We start from the raw sequence: 14429 nt of genomic DNA, 5'->3' as shown, positions 1-14429 counted from the left end.
AGTTTCAACTGTTTGCTAGATTTTAAGTTCACGTTTTCATCGTCTAGCACGTATGGCACTAGGCCATAATAAAGAACCAAACACGAGATAATGCGGTACGGGTACATCTAAATCTGGACATACGAATGTGCACTTTAAGCTGAATTATGCATTTTAGTAGGGTTCACAAAATTCCCATACTCTTGGAGTACCCTCTAACGTCTTGTTTCTTTTATGACGTAATGTAAGATCATTTAATGTTTTACACATACGAACACACGGGCTTCCTGCGTCATCGTAGCTGTGCAAGCACGGCGACGCCTGTCATCTGGTGCAACTGCTGAAACGAATCTATTTCTAACAGGTCGCGGGAAAATATTCCGAATGGTTGTTTGAAAAGCGTTACTTTCAATTAAATTTCCTTTTACACAAGATGAACTCTGTGTGCGCGAATGTCCGATGAATTTCTTAAATCACAGAGCGTTTGACTTTCATTCAAAATTCAAATCTTTGAGGATTAGAATATTTGCGAGCCCAGAAGATCAGACGTTTATGTCCTTGTTAAAAAATTTACTGGCACATTTCTGTGATGTACCTTAAAGTGTAACAGGCGCAGAAAAGATTAGCATTACGTGTGAAAGCTTAGCTTCTCTTGCAGCTTTTTAATCTTAGAGGCCAATATTATAGGGTACGTGAAAGCTTTTCTTTTCTTTTAGCAACACTATGTATATTAATTTAAACCATTACCTTTCCCTGTTTGTGTGTTCATGCTACTTAAGAGTGATGTTGCTATTGGCTGACTACATCACCTGTCCTACACTCTGAATATCCGTTGTCATCGGCTGGCGAGACATGAGCTACGGCCGTCTTACAAAAGCACATCGCTATCTCGATCTCAATCCTTTGGAAAGTAACATGCGATGTTTGGTGGAATTTGAATTTATACTTTCGTAACACGAAATATGCAGTGTACATGTTGCTGCCCATCAGACATTTTTCCAAAACGTGTTTTTCCCCCCTGTGTTTAATTTTCTAAAGAGCCAGGAAATTCTACACCGGCGTATAAAACCACAACCATTGAAAGGACTGATAAGTTTTGCAGTTCCAAGGAAAAGTATACTGTTGCTTAACACGGAAAAAGTGTATTTTCATCCGGGAGAAAGTGTATTTTTAACTGGGAAATCTGGGAAAAATCCGGGAATTTTTTTTCCTTGTCCACGTATACACCCTGGCATGGCTTTCATACTTAAAAAAAACTGCACAAAGAGTGAACAGGATAGTGATGCAAGTGTACAGCTTCCGTGAGATGAGTGATTCACTAAATTTTTTGTTCTTCATCACTTTCAAAAAACCTCTACCAATAGATCTCTAGATGTGTTACTAAGAGCTGTGGACAATCTTATAGCGCGATATGACTATTGTGATCTGGAGGTAGTGATATAGTCATCTTCTTCTTCAATCTGTTACTGTAAAAGTACTTGAACATATACCTAGTGTTGAAATTGGTGCAAACTGTCCCGGACACAATTTGCTTTTACAGAAGTTGCAGGAAGAAGGTATAGATAAATAGGTGCTAGGAGTTATACTGGAATAGAAATAAATGTGTGAAGTCAAGTCTGCAGAATACAATTCCAAGTGTGTTCCTCAGCCATTCACTTTACCTTCTGACAAATTTCTTGCTTCACTTAGTAACTATTGCTGTGATCCTTATTAGAAAAAATTTTTAACTGATAGTTGTTTCTGCAGGTTTTGGAAATAAATGCATCCAGCAGGAGGACAGGAAAGCGAATCCTTGCAGATCTTCAGGAGGCAACACAGTCGCATAGAATAGGAGTACCTGGAGCTGATTCCAATCAATCAACAATAACAAAAATATTCAAAAGAGGTTGTACAAAATAAATATTTTGTTTTTATAAAGCTGTTCCATCTTGACTGTTATTAAAAATTACCAGGATGTCTTTGAAGCACAAGAAGTAACAACAGATATGACATGTGAAAGACATAGCTGCTATTTGATGGCCCTTGTTTTGTAATTCTCTTAAAGTTCTGTTTTTCACCATGGGTTTCTCTATTAAAATTTTATTTTTGTGATAATTCCTTCTTATTTTCAGGAAAGGGTAATTCAAAAACAGACTCAAATGAAAGGTCCATGAAGAAAGAAATGTCTTTGATTCTTGTTGAAGAAGTAAGTTTGTTCTTTAATTCTTAATAAAGGTTAACATATTGTAAATATAAATGAAACTTCCTGTTTAAACAGGATCATTGCATTGTATTTAGTTCTGAAAGTACTTTGCTTTTGAAAATTTCGTTAAATTCATTTTAGATCATCTGTTGTAAAATGAGAAAGGAGGAGAATGGCCTGTAAGAGGGTTATTTATTCTAAACTGTATGAAAATACTCCTAAAGACATTTGTTATGTATTGTTGCATTTGATTTGCAATTAAGAACATCTGATGACAACTCCCTGCCCTTGCTGTCATATATTCCATTTGGATTGATATGTGTCTTTGCATAAAAAAACAGTGTTTAAATAGAATATCTTTGCTGTTTTTGTGTCACAGTGTAAGATTTTTGAAATAATTGTTTCAGGTGGATATTGTGTTTGATGACTATGATGAAGGATTTGTTTCTGCTTTGTCTACACTTGTGACAACCTCGAAACGCCCAGTTATTTTTACTGCAACGGATGAAAATTGTCTTCAAGTCACACGTCTTGTGGACAAGCATCTTGTACTAAAATATGATATTGTTCCATCCAGAATATTAAGTAAGTTTATATGTCAGTGAATTGAATAATACACAGCAAAAATGCAGTGAATTTAATGTCAAAAAACTGACCTTAAGAACATAAAACTCACTCACTTAGTTGATTCAGTAAATGGAGCAAGATCAATAAAAATACACATGAATTTTAGTCTGTTGCTCTCTTTAATTTCTTAGATGACAGTTAAAAGAGAGAAGGAACCTTGAAACATGCTTTACATTGTGAAGCAGAGGGAAAAAATCTTGCAGAATAATTGGGACAGGTTTTTTTCGTGTGAAAGTTATAGATGTTGAGCATGAGATGGTAGGAAGAATACTCATAGCTCTACAGCAGAAGAGTTAATTTACAGCTAAATGTTGCACAAACCTGCAAGAGTAAAGTAAATTATACATTTGGGTGTGCCCAGAAAGTCCGGTTGCTCAGTTATTGTCACAATATTTGTAAGTTTACATCACAAGACATAGTTTGTTCTTACAATTGTGGTGTAGTGGTTAGACTCTACATTTTCATTTGGGACACTGGTTGTTCAAATTCCAATTTGACCTTCGTTTGGATTTTTTGTGGTTTTTATAAATTGCTTAAGGCAATTGCTAGGATGTTTCCTTTCAAAAAGCCACAACTGATATCCTTCCCCAATCAGAGGTTGTATTTTGTTTCTAATGACCATGATCTTCCTTCTTTATAATAATTGCATCATCAGTCTTCAAAATGATTTTGTTAAGTCTGTTGTGTACTACTTCTAATCCTGCTAATAAATCTGTGTTCATCTCTCCTGCTATCTATCTTTGTTCTTCTTTTCTCTTTTTCCAGTTCCTGTGCACAACTATGTTCCTTCTTTCTCAGTTAATCATTTAGTTACAGCATGATGGATGTATACTAATAATGGGCAAAGTTGAAACAGATTGTACAAGGGGCCTTCAAAAAGAAACGAGCTGGAGGCATAATTATAGAAACCAGTACCTGTATGTTAGAAGTATTGACTCTGGCTGTTTGAAACACTTGCCTCACTGTGACACAAGGTGGTGAATGGCTATCTCAAAAAATTCCCAGGGCTGTGATCTTAACCAGTTCTGCAAGTACACCTGGACATCGTCGTCCAAGGTGAATCATTTGCCCCTCAGAGCCTTTTTAAAGGGACCAAAAATGGCGTAATCTTCTGATTCACTTCTTGCAGTATGGAACAACAATGAACGCCCAGCATTACTCACAAACCTTGACCACCCTTCACCAAGCGATCAGATCAAAATGACCAGGCAATCTCACCCATTGGGTCATTCTGCTCCCCACGACAATGCAAAGCCTCATATGGCCAACACAGTCGCGGCACTCTTGCAGAAATTCAAATGGGAGGTTCTCGGCCAACCTCCATACAGTCCAGACCTCTCTCCCTGTGATTATGCCATTGATTCACCTTGGACGACGACATCCAGGTGCGCATGCGAAACTGGATAACATTACAGCCCCAGGAATTTTATGAGACAGAAATTCACCACCTTGTGTCACAGTGGGACAAGTGTCTCAACAGCCAGCATCAATACTTCCAACATAGAGGTACTGGTTTCTGTAATTACGCATCCAGCTCATTTCTTTTTGAATGCCCCCTTATACACCATGCTCCGGAGAAGTCGGTGACAAAGCAAGTGGATTAATGACAGGAAAGATCCAGTGTGTTTTAATAATAAAATTCGAAATTTACTGAGGAAGCGGAGACTGTTGCACGCTCGGTTCAAAAATGAATGCACGAATGATAACAGGCAAAAGTTCGTAGAAATTTATTTATCAGTAAGATTGGTGCATAAAATGCTTACAACCACCACCACCACCACCACCACCACCACCACCACCACCACATCTTTCCAATAGATCTTGCTGAGAACCCAAGAAAATTCTGGGCCTGCATAAACTCACTATGCAGATCGAAGGTTTGTATCCAGTCACTTGTTGATGAGTCTGGTGTGGCAATCGAAGACAGTGAAAGGAAAGCCAAATGGTTTTACAGAGAGAACTCTATGGTGTTGTCTCCTTACTTAGATTGGATTTGTCACGAATCTCTCGCCAAGAACGAGATCCCAAGTGACTGGAAAAAGAAGTGAGGATGAGTGCTGTATACAAGAAGGTTAAAACAATGAGTCCACAAAATTACAGACAAATATCCTTAACATCAGTTTGCTATAGAAGTCTTGAACGTATTTTCAGTTTGAATATAGTATATTTGTGTGAGACAGTAGAGCTTCTGTCAACAAATGAATGCGGATTTAGAAAGCATCATTCATACAAAACTTAGCTTGCCAGTTTCTGACGTGATACCCTGTGTACCATGGATGAAGGGTCACAGAGTAATTTTGTATTCCTAGATTTCCTGATAGCATTTGACATGGTTCCCATTGCAGACTGTTAACAAAGGTACAAGCATGAGGAATAAGTCACAGTTATCTTAGTGACTCTAAGACTTCTTGAATAATAGAACTTATTACATTGTCCGCGACAGCGAGTGTTCGTCAGAGACCAGAGTATCATCAGGAATGCCGCAAGGAAGTGTGATAATGACCGCTCTTATTCTCTATATACAGGGTGTCCCATTTATCTTGACCACCCTACATAACTGTTTGTCCAGATGCAACTTACAAAATGTTTCAAGCAATTGTTCTTTAGCCATCAGGGGAACATCAGTCAGCATGATTGCCTCCATTGTAGCTTTGTTTTTTACTAAGATATGAACTGCAGTATGACTTTTATAAATGGCACCCTGTATTTTTTATTCAGTAATTCATTTCCTCTCCTAAACACCTATTCAAAAATGAGTTACAGTTACCATTCACCAAAACACAATGTTACTAATTACATAACACAACATTGACTTTGAGCCCGGGATCACAAACTCGTCTATTTGCTGGAGTTGCCATAAAACAAATGAAAACCAAGTAAAAACATAACACAAAATTGACTTTGACTCTCCTGTACCTTTGCTCAGGAGTGTAACATTCAAAGGTGCTCAAAGTAGTGACTGACCCTGGACACCAATACACTGGTGCACTTGTTGAATGAAAGAATTATTTACTGCTTCCAGTGTTGCCTGCTGAAGAGAATTACAAGCAAGCACGATATGCTCCTGCATGTCCTCTTGAGTTGGAATATCGCGATAGACGATGTCTTGAATGCATCCCCAAAGACCGAAGTTCAGAGAATTTAAATCAGGAGACCTAGCAGACCAAATAACTGTCCTCCTCAATCAATCCATCTGGCAGTATATCTTTGGTTCAGAACACGACGTGCATGTAAGGCATTGTGTGCTGGACATCCATCGTGTTGATACCACGTAAGCATTCTGGTTCTTAGTGGAAGAAGAGGAGGAAGTTGGCATTCGTCTGAGGAAGTTGGCATGAAATAAGGGCCAATAATTGTAGTACCAAGCATCCCACACCAGACATTGATGCTGATGTTCCACCTGCCTAAGCCATCGTGGCTTGTCGCTGGACCAATAATGCATGTTCCTTGTATTTACCTGTTCTTTGTTTGAGAAGGAACATTCATCGGTAAATAGAACATTGGAGAAGTAGTTTGGGTTGGCGAGGATTTGCTGCTGTGCCCACTGACAGAACTGTACACGATTCTGGAAGTCATTCCCATGCAATTCTTGATGTAGGTGTACATGGTAAGGATGGAACCAGTGACGTGTAAGAATAGGGTGTACACTGGTTTTAGGAATGCCAGTCTCATGTTCAAGCTCTCGTGTGCTCACATGTGGATTCATAGCAATGGAAGCGAGAACAGTAACTTCAGCAGCCTCGTCTGTGCGAGTGCTATGACGATTGTGTTGCTGTGGGTTGAAACTTCTCATTTGCTGAAGTGTTGCAACAAGGTGAGAAAACATCCGTTGGGAAAGTGGGTTCTTGTCAGGATATCGCTCTCTGTACAGTTCTGCTGCCTGCATAGCATTTTGCCTACCTTCAACAACAATAATAAAATAAACATTATGTCGAAACAATTTGTAGGAAGGACAGCCTTTACTGTATGCCTACTCTACACAACAGTATTTAAAAGGACTAAATTACTGTACTAAATGTACCCGTACATAAGATAACAGTATTGCATTTAGTGTTCTGTTAACTTACATTCCCCATAGATGAATAGCATTTCTACCTTCTCTTCATTGGCATACATTCTACTCACACAACTCTTCAACTGACAATGGTTGACAGAATGACGGGTGTGCCTTCTACTTATGTTTACATTTGTCCTCTGTCAACGCCAGCACATGTATGTGTTCCATTACCCTGCGTATCTGCACTAAGCACTGGGGGCGTCAACTCCATTGTTGTGTTATGTAATTAATAATGCTGTGTTTCAGTAAATGGTACACTGTGATACATTTTTGAATAGGTCTTTAGGAGAGGAAATGAATTACTGAATAAAAAATACAGGGTGCCATTTAAAAAAGCCATCCCGCTGTTCATATCTTTGCAAAAAACAAAGCTACTATCAAAGCAATCATGCTGATTGATGTCCCCCTGATGGCTAAAGAGCATTTGCTTGAAACATTTTGTAATTTGCGTCTGGACAAATAGTTATTTAGGGTGGTCAAGGTAAATGGGACACACTATATATATATAAATGATCTGAAGGACAGGGTGAATAGCTGTCTGCGGCTGTTTGCCGATGATGCTGTGGTGTACAGGAAGGTGTCATCACTGAGTGACTAGGAGCATAAGATATGACTTAGATCAGATTTGTAGTTGGTCTGATGTATGGCAGCTTGCTCTAAATGCAGAAAAATGTAAATTAATGGAGATGAGTAGGGAAAACAATCCTGTAAACTTCAAATACAGGATGTGTGGTGTGCTCTTTAACACAATAGTGTTGGTTAAATAGCTAGGTATAACATTGCAAAATGACATGAAATGGAACGAGCACATAGGATGGCAGTAGGGAAGACAAATAGTAGACTTCAGCTAATTGAGAGAATTTCAGGGAATTGTGGTTCATCTGTAAAGGACATCACATATACATCACTAGTGTGACCTGTTCTTGAGTACTGCTAGTGTTTCACATCCCCACCAGGTCGGATTAAAGGAAACTGTCGAAGCAATTCTGAAGTGGGCTCTTGCATTCATTATTGATAGGTTTGATCAAACTGCAAATATTACAGAGATGCTTTGTGATTTCATATCAGAATCTCCAGAGGAAAGAAGACATTCTTTTTGTGGAACACTATTGAGAAAATTTAGAGAACAGCCATTTGAAGCTAACTGCAGAATGATTGTTCTGCCAACAATTTACATTTCGCATAAGGTCCACGAAGATGTGAGAAATTAGGGCTCCTACTGAGGCATATAAAGTCATTTTACCCTTGTTCTACTTTTGAGTAGAACAGAAAAGAAAATGATGAGTAATTTACAAGGTACCGTATGTCACACAGCTTATGGTGGCTTGTGAAGAATGTATGTAGATGGATATGTAGATAAAAGACATATATTTTGATTTATGTACTAGCCTTACTCTTTCAGTATTGTATACTATATTGTATCTTAATGTGACATTAAACCTTTGCCCTTTTAAGACTGAACCCTAGAAAATATTAATATTTATCCCTCCTTTTGGAACTGTGCAAATTAAGATAACAAAGCTCTACCTGATCACTGGTCAGAGCTACTATGAATGTGAGAATGGTCATCTTTCAAAGATGTGTCGCTGATGTATCGTGAAGATATGATTTTATTTTATGCGACTCACTATTTTGTCTTTGATCAACTTATCTTTCTTTTGTTGGACTTAACTGTGTTTTTTGGCTAAATTTAAACTGAAAACCTTGTTTGAAGCTATTGTATGTTTGTACATGAAAAATACATTTGTATCCCCTGCTAACTTCTGTCTGTATGTATGGGCTAATTGCAGGGGATTTTGGTCCAGTTTTGACTAATAGATAGTTCACGAAGAAGATTTTGTATATGCAAATTAGAAATATTTCATAAGAATTGAGTGAATTATGATGAATTAAGGTCCGCTGCTGCTGTGAAAACGGTGGCGTTTCCACCTAGCAGTACAGCCTCGCAGCTCCAGAGCATAATGAAGCTAGAGCAGACTCAGATTCTGACCTGGTAGCAGTATAATGTGTGTCTTAAAACAAAGAGGTCGTGGTATTGAATTCCGGTTGTACCACAGATTTTTCACACTGTCTAGCATTCACTGCTCAGTGGTATGGATACTCGTCAGAAGCGAAACATCATTTAGATTCCACACTAAACTATGGGTCTCCTTTTCTCAAAGGTGAATAAGAGTCGGGATTAGCAGTCTAGGGATAAAGTGCTGTTGGTTAATTGAAAGGTCATGGTATTGAATTCCGGTCAATCTCCGAATTTTTGTGGATGTTTTGTAACACAGCATTCACCTCACAGTGATCCGGAGATTCGCCAGTAATGAAACATGGTTTGGTTTCCACTTTTCGCTGTTGCGTAACTTGGATAGCTGATGTCCAGCTGAGAGACTTGCACCATCCCATTGAGCCCTGTGAAATTATTATCAGAATTGATCCGTACATCAGGGTGTATACAAAAGACACAACCAGGAAATCTGTGGAGAACATGAGAATCTTTTTCATTTGGGAAACATCGAGGTATTTCTTTAGAATTCCAGGAATTTTTACTTGAGAACTGATATAGCACACATGAACATCTGTGTCAGAAGTGTCAAAGGTTTTAGAACAAGACTATGCAAAACTTCTTACCAACAGACTGATTTTAATGAATGTGATGTCACAACTTTTCATTTCTAACAGGTTACGGAAAAATATTGGGAATGGTGGTTTGAGAAGCATGACTTCTGAAGTAACTTTCCATTTACACAAGATGAATTATTGTATGAGTGAGAATGTGTAATGAATTTCTTCAATCACAGAGCATTTGACTGCCATTCAACCCTTAATACTTTGGGGACCAGCCACTTGGAAAAATTTTGGGCCCAGAAGACTAGCCATGTATGCATTATTTAAAATTTTACTGGCACATCTGTGTTTGATATATCTTAATGGGTAACACTTTCAAAAAATACCAGTATTATGTATTAAACCTTGTAGCTCTACTATATGTGTGTTAATTTAAACCATTAACTTCTCTTATTCGTGTGTTCGCGCTACTTAACAGTAATGTTGCTATTGGCCGACTACATTGCGTGTCCTATGCCCTGAATATCTGCTGTCATTGGTGGGATCTGTGATGTAAGGTATGACTGGCTGACAAAAGCGCATCGCGATCTTCGTGTCAGTACTTCGGAAGCTGCCTTGCTGTTTTTGGTATAATTTATATTTATACTTCCGTTATATGAAAATATGCAGTGTACATGTTGCCTTGCATCAAAGATCTTTCCAAAACACATGGTTTTTGCAGGGTTTTGTTTCCTAAAATACCAGGTAGCTATACCCCAATGTATAAAACATTTACCATTGTTAGGACATAAGTTTTCCAGTGCCAAGGGAAAGTATATTGTTACTTAACATGGAAAAAATGTACTTCCACCTGGAGTAAAGGGTATTTTGACCTGAGGGGGAAAAGCGTATTTTTAACTGGGAAATCTAGGATTTTTTTTTTATCTTGTATGCGTATACACACTTTGTGTACATTCTCATTCTTCAAATATTATAAATTAAAGTCCCTCACTGTTTTTTTGTGCCTGTATATGGACACTAATCTCAGGAACTGCTATAGAAGTTTTCATACAGTTTTTACTGATAGATACAGGTTCACATATATAAATTATAAATGGTTGGTGCAAATTGGCTAAACTATAATGGTTAGTCCCCCCCTATATTTTTCTCTAAATATTTGAAGGCTTCTGTTGGGAATACTGTATGGATTTCGATACTTGCAGTGGGCTAGCGCTACCACCCAAAAGACACATGACCGGACAACCCAAAAGACATATGACCGGCCATGGAGCCCAATGCACAACTCACATTATTAGTGGGTTTTTAGATGCTACAGACACAACAAGTGGCATGTGCCACTTAAATTGTGTAATGTACATGAAAGTGATCCATGAACAAATCACTGCCATGCCAGCCAAGTCGTCCAGCTGTAAATCCTTAGTGTTGCCCAAGTGCAGCTGGGACAGGTCACTAGTATATTTTTTCTTTGCCCTTTCTCATCTTTTCTTTTGGTTTTGAATTTTTGTTAAATTAATATGTTCTTTCTTTCCAAAAAATGATTTGAAAGTTTTAGTTCTTTCGTAAATTACAAATTATGCAATAAATACTAACAAAGAGATAGAAGAGCTGGCCAGTACTTACCTCAACTCAGTACAGCCGATAGATACACAAAAAACAGAACCGAAAATTTACATTCCTAGCTTTCGGAACAAATGTTCCTTCATCTGGGAGGAGAGAGGGGAAAGAAAGGGAAGAAGGGAAAGTGGATTCAGTTACTCACAACCCAGGTTATGAAGCAACAGGGAAAGGAAAACAGAGAGGGTAGCAAGGATGGAGGCATGGTTGTCAGAGGGTAGCCAAAGATATTCTTGCAAGTACTGTGCCAGCTTCAAACCAAACAGGATGCATACAGAAGTAAAGAGGTATACAGTATAAAGATAAACACAACTATGTAGGATGAATAGATGCGTGAATGGCTAAAGAGGAAAGGGAAACAGGAGAAGACTGAAGAGTAAATGGGAGTGAGGTTGTTTAACGTAGGTTCAGTCCTGGGGGATAGCGGGATGAAAGGATGTGTAGGAGTGCAAGTTCCCATCTCCGCAGCTCAGAGGGACTGGTGTTGGGTGGGAGAAGCCAAATGGCACATACGGTGTAGCAGCTTCCTAGGTCCCTAGAATTATGCTGGAGGGCATGCTCCGCTACTGGGTATTGGACATCTCCTAGGCGGACAGTTCGTCTGTGTCCGTTCATGTGCTCAGCCAGTTTAGTTGTTGTCATACCGATGTAAAAGGCTGTGCAGTGCAGGCATGTCAGCTGATAAATGACGTGTAGTTTCACACGTGGCCCGCCTTGAATTGTGTATGTTTTACCAGTAGCAGGGCTGGAGTAGGTGGTTGTCGGGGGGATGCATGGGGCAGGTTTTGCAGCGGGGTCGGTTATAGGGGTAGGAACCGCTGGGTAGAGAAGGTAGTCTGGGAATATTGTAGGGTTTAACAAGGATGTTACGGAGGTTAGGGGGGGGGCGGCGAAAGGCAACTCTGGGTGGTGTGGGGAGAATTTTGTCAAGGGATGATCTCATTTCAGGGGTTGACTTGAGAAAGTCATATCCCTGGCGGAGTAATTTGTTGATGTATTCGAGGCCAGGATAATATTGGGTGACAAGGGGGATGCTTCTGTGTGGTCTGGGGGTAGGAACATAGTTGTTGGACGGGGAGGAATGTATTGCTCGGGAGATCTGTTTGTGGACAAGGTCTGGAGGATAGTTGCGGGAGAGGAAAGCACTGGTCAGGTTATTGGTGTAATTGTTGAGGGATTATGCAATAATGATAGCAGAGAGAATCTTTAAAAAGAAAGTGCGAAGTTTGTTCCTGAGCAACTTAATATGTAACTGGCTTTTCTATGCAAAAGTCGAAGTGCTCCATGGAACATGTATTCTGCCAGGTAACCCATGAAATGTTCGTTTCATAAGAGTGAAATTTATAACTGTGCTTGTCAGAAGTATTCAGCTGCTGGAATCTATGCTGTGCACTTAGGATCCTGCCTAATCACACCTTTGGAAACAGCAGTATAATATGTGTAAGACTAGCTTTTCTTGTGGCTATACTACATGTATATTAATTTAAACCATTTACTTTTTTTATTTTGTGTGTTCACGTTACTTAACAATGTGTTGCTGCTGGTTGACTACATCATGCAACCTATGCCTTGAATATCTGTTGTCATTGACTGGCGAGTTTTACAGCTCTGAGTGAAAGTATATTTTTATTTAACATTGAAGACCTTGCTTTCACTTCGGGTATAGTTTATTTTCATCCAGGAAAAAGTGCATTTAGACCCAACAAGACTTTTTGTTTGGAGATTTGGGAATTTTTTATTCTCATCCATGTTTACACTCTACAATGGCTGGCTCTCTCCCTCCCCCTCTCCCTCCCCCTCACCCCCCTCTCTCCCTCACCCCCTCTCATCCCTCACCCCCTCTCCCCTCACCCCCCCTCTCCCTCACCCCCTCTCCCTCACCCCCCTCTCCCTCACCCCCTCTCCCTCACCCTCCTCCCTCCTCCTCCTCCCCTCCTCCTCCTCCTCCTCCTCCCCCTCCTCCCTCCTCTCCCTCCCCCTCCTCCTCCTCCTCCCCCTCCTCCTCCTCTCCCCTCCCCCCTCCTCCTCTCCCTCCCTCTCCCTCCTCCCTCTCCCTCCCTCCCCCCTCCTCCCTCTCCCTCCCTCCCCCCTCCCTCCTCTCCTTTCCCCTCCTTGTCTCCCCTCCCCTCCTCCTCTCCCTCCCCCCTCCTCCTCTCCCTCCCCCCTCCTCTCCCTCCCCCTCCTCCTCCCCCTCCTCTCCCTCCTCTCCCCCTCTCTTCCCTCCCCTCCCCTCTCTCCCTCCCCTCCCTCTCTCCCTCCCCTCCCTCTCTCCCTCCCCCTCCCTCTCCTCCCCTCCCCTCCCTCTCTCCCTCTCCCCTCCCTCTCTCCCTCCCCCTCCCTCTCCTCCCTCCCCTCCCTCTCCTCTCTCTCCCTCCCCTCCCTCCCCTCTCTCCCTCCCTCTCTCCCTCCCCTCCCTCCCTCTCTCTCCCTTTCCCCTCTCCCTCTCTCCCTCCCCCCCCCTCCCACCTCTCTCCCTCACATGTTCCTGTTTTACTGTTATTTTGTTTGACCTGTGTTTTGCTCTCTCCTTGCTTCAGCATCATACCAAATATGGTCAGCATTATTGGACAGGACTGTCCGCCCCAGTAGCTGAGTGGTCAGCGTGACGGATTGCCGTCCTCTGGGCCCGGGTTCGATTCCCGGCTGGGTCGGAGATTTTCTCCGCTCAGGGACTGGGTGTTGTGTTGTGTTTATCATCATTTCATTCCCCATCCGGCGTGCAGGTCGCCCAGTGTGGCGCCGAATGTAATAAGACCTGCGATATGGCGGCCGGACCTGCCCCGCGAGGGGGCCTCCCGGCCAATGACGCCAAACGCTCATTTCCATTCATTTCCATTGGACAGACTTGCACCTGAGGTACATCAATAACAATGATTATTTTTGTCACAAGCTGTGACATTGTCGCGAATAAAACAGTGACACATATATACAATAAGTTTCCTTTAATTTACGTCTAAGGTCACTAAACTTTTTTGTTAACAGATTACAGGTTTCGGTCTATAATGACCATCACCAGATCTGTTTTATAAAAAACAAATTCCTAATGTGCTGCAGCCTTAGCGACATCATCAAACGTTAAATGCAAAATCACCACCAGCATCGTCGAATATATATAAATAACATCATATGCACAAGTTGAAATACGGCTTCCCGGCTAAGACACAAGTTGAAAATATGGTCACTATTTTTCATTTACTTAAATTTGCCATATTTCGTGACAGTACCTTTTCCGTTAGACGTTTGCAAGGCGATATTAGTCTTGGCTTCAGTTGTCTAAGTATGATTCCACAATGCATCGTTGTCGGCTGCAGAAAAGACGTGGTTCAACGTGTTTCTCTCATTTTGGTGTTTCAAATACAGTTTCTTCAAATGTAGTTTCTTCTTTTTAGTTAATACAAAAATAATAGTAACATA

At 40.7% G+C, this 14429-nt stretch overlaps 1 protein-coding gene across 2 annotated transcripts in view; it reads left to right on the top strand.

Annotated features, from left to right (window-relative positions):
• Positions 1 to 14429, top strand: part of LOC124787921 (ATPase family AAA domain-containing protein 5) — a 146812-nt gene that overhangs the window by 107404 nt on the left and 24979 nt on the right. For both annotated transcript variants that reach the window (XM_047254908.1, XM_047254909.1), the window contains exons 8-10: positions 1726 to 1864; positions 2091 to 2164; positions 2569 to 2746. In XM_047254908.1, coding sequence (XP_047110864.1) covers positions 1726 to 1864; positions 2091 to 2164; positions 2569 to 2746 — 391 coding nt within the window. The remainder of the gene's footprint in view (positions 1 to 1725; positions 1865 to 2090; positions 2165 to 2568; positions 2747 to 14429) is intronic.

Source organism: Schistocerca piceifrons, chromosome 3, assembly GCF_021461385.2.
Source record: "Schistocerca piceifrons isolate TAMUIC-IGC-003096 chromosome 3, iqSchPice1.1, whole genome shotgun sequence".
Classification (NCBI taxonomy): Eukaryota; Metazoa; Arthropoda; class Insecta; order Orthoptera; family Acrididae; genus Schistocerca; species Schistocerca piceifrons.
This window is presented reverse-complemented; position numbering and strand designations above follow the sequence as displayed.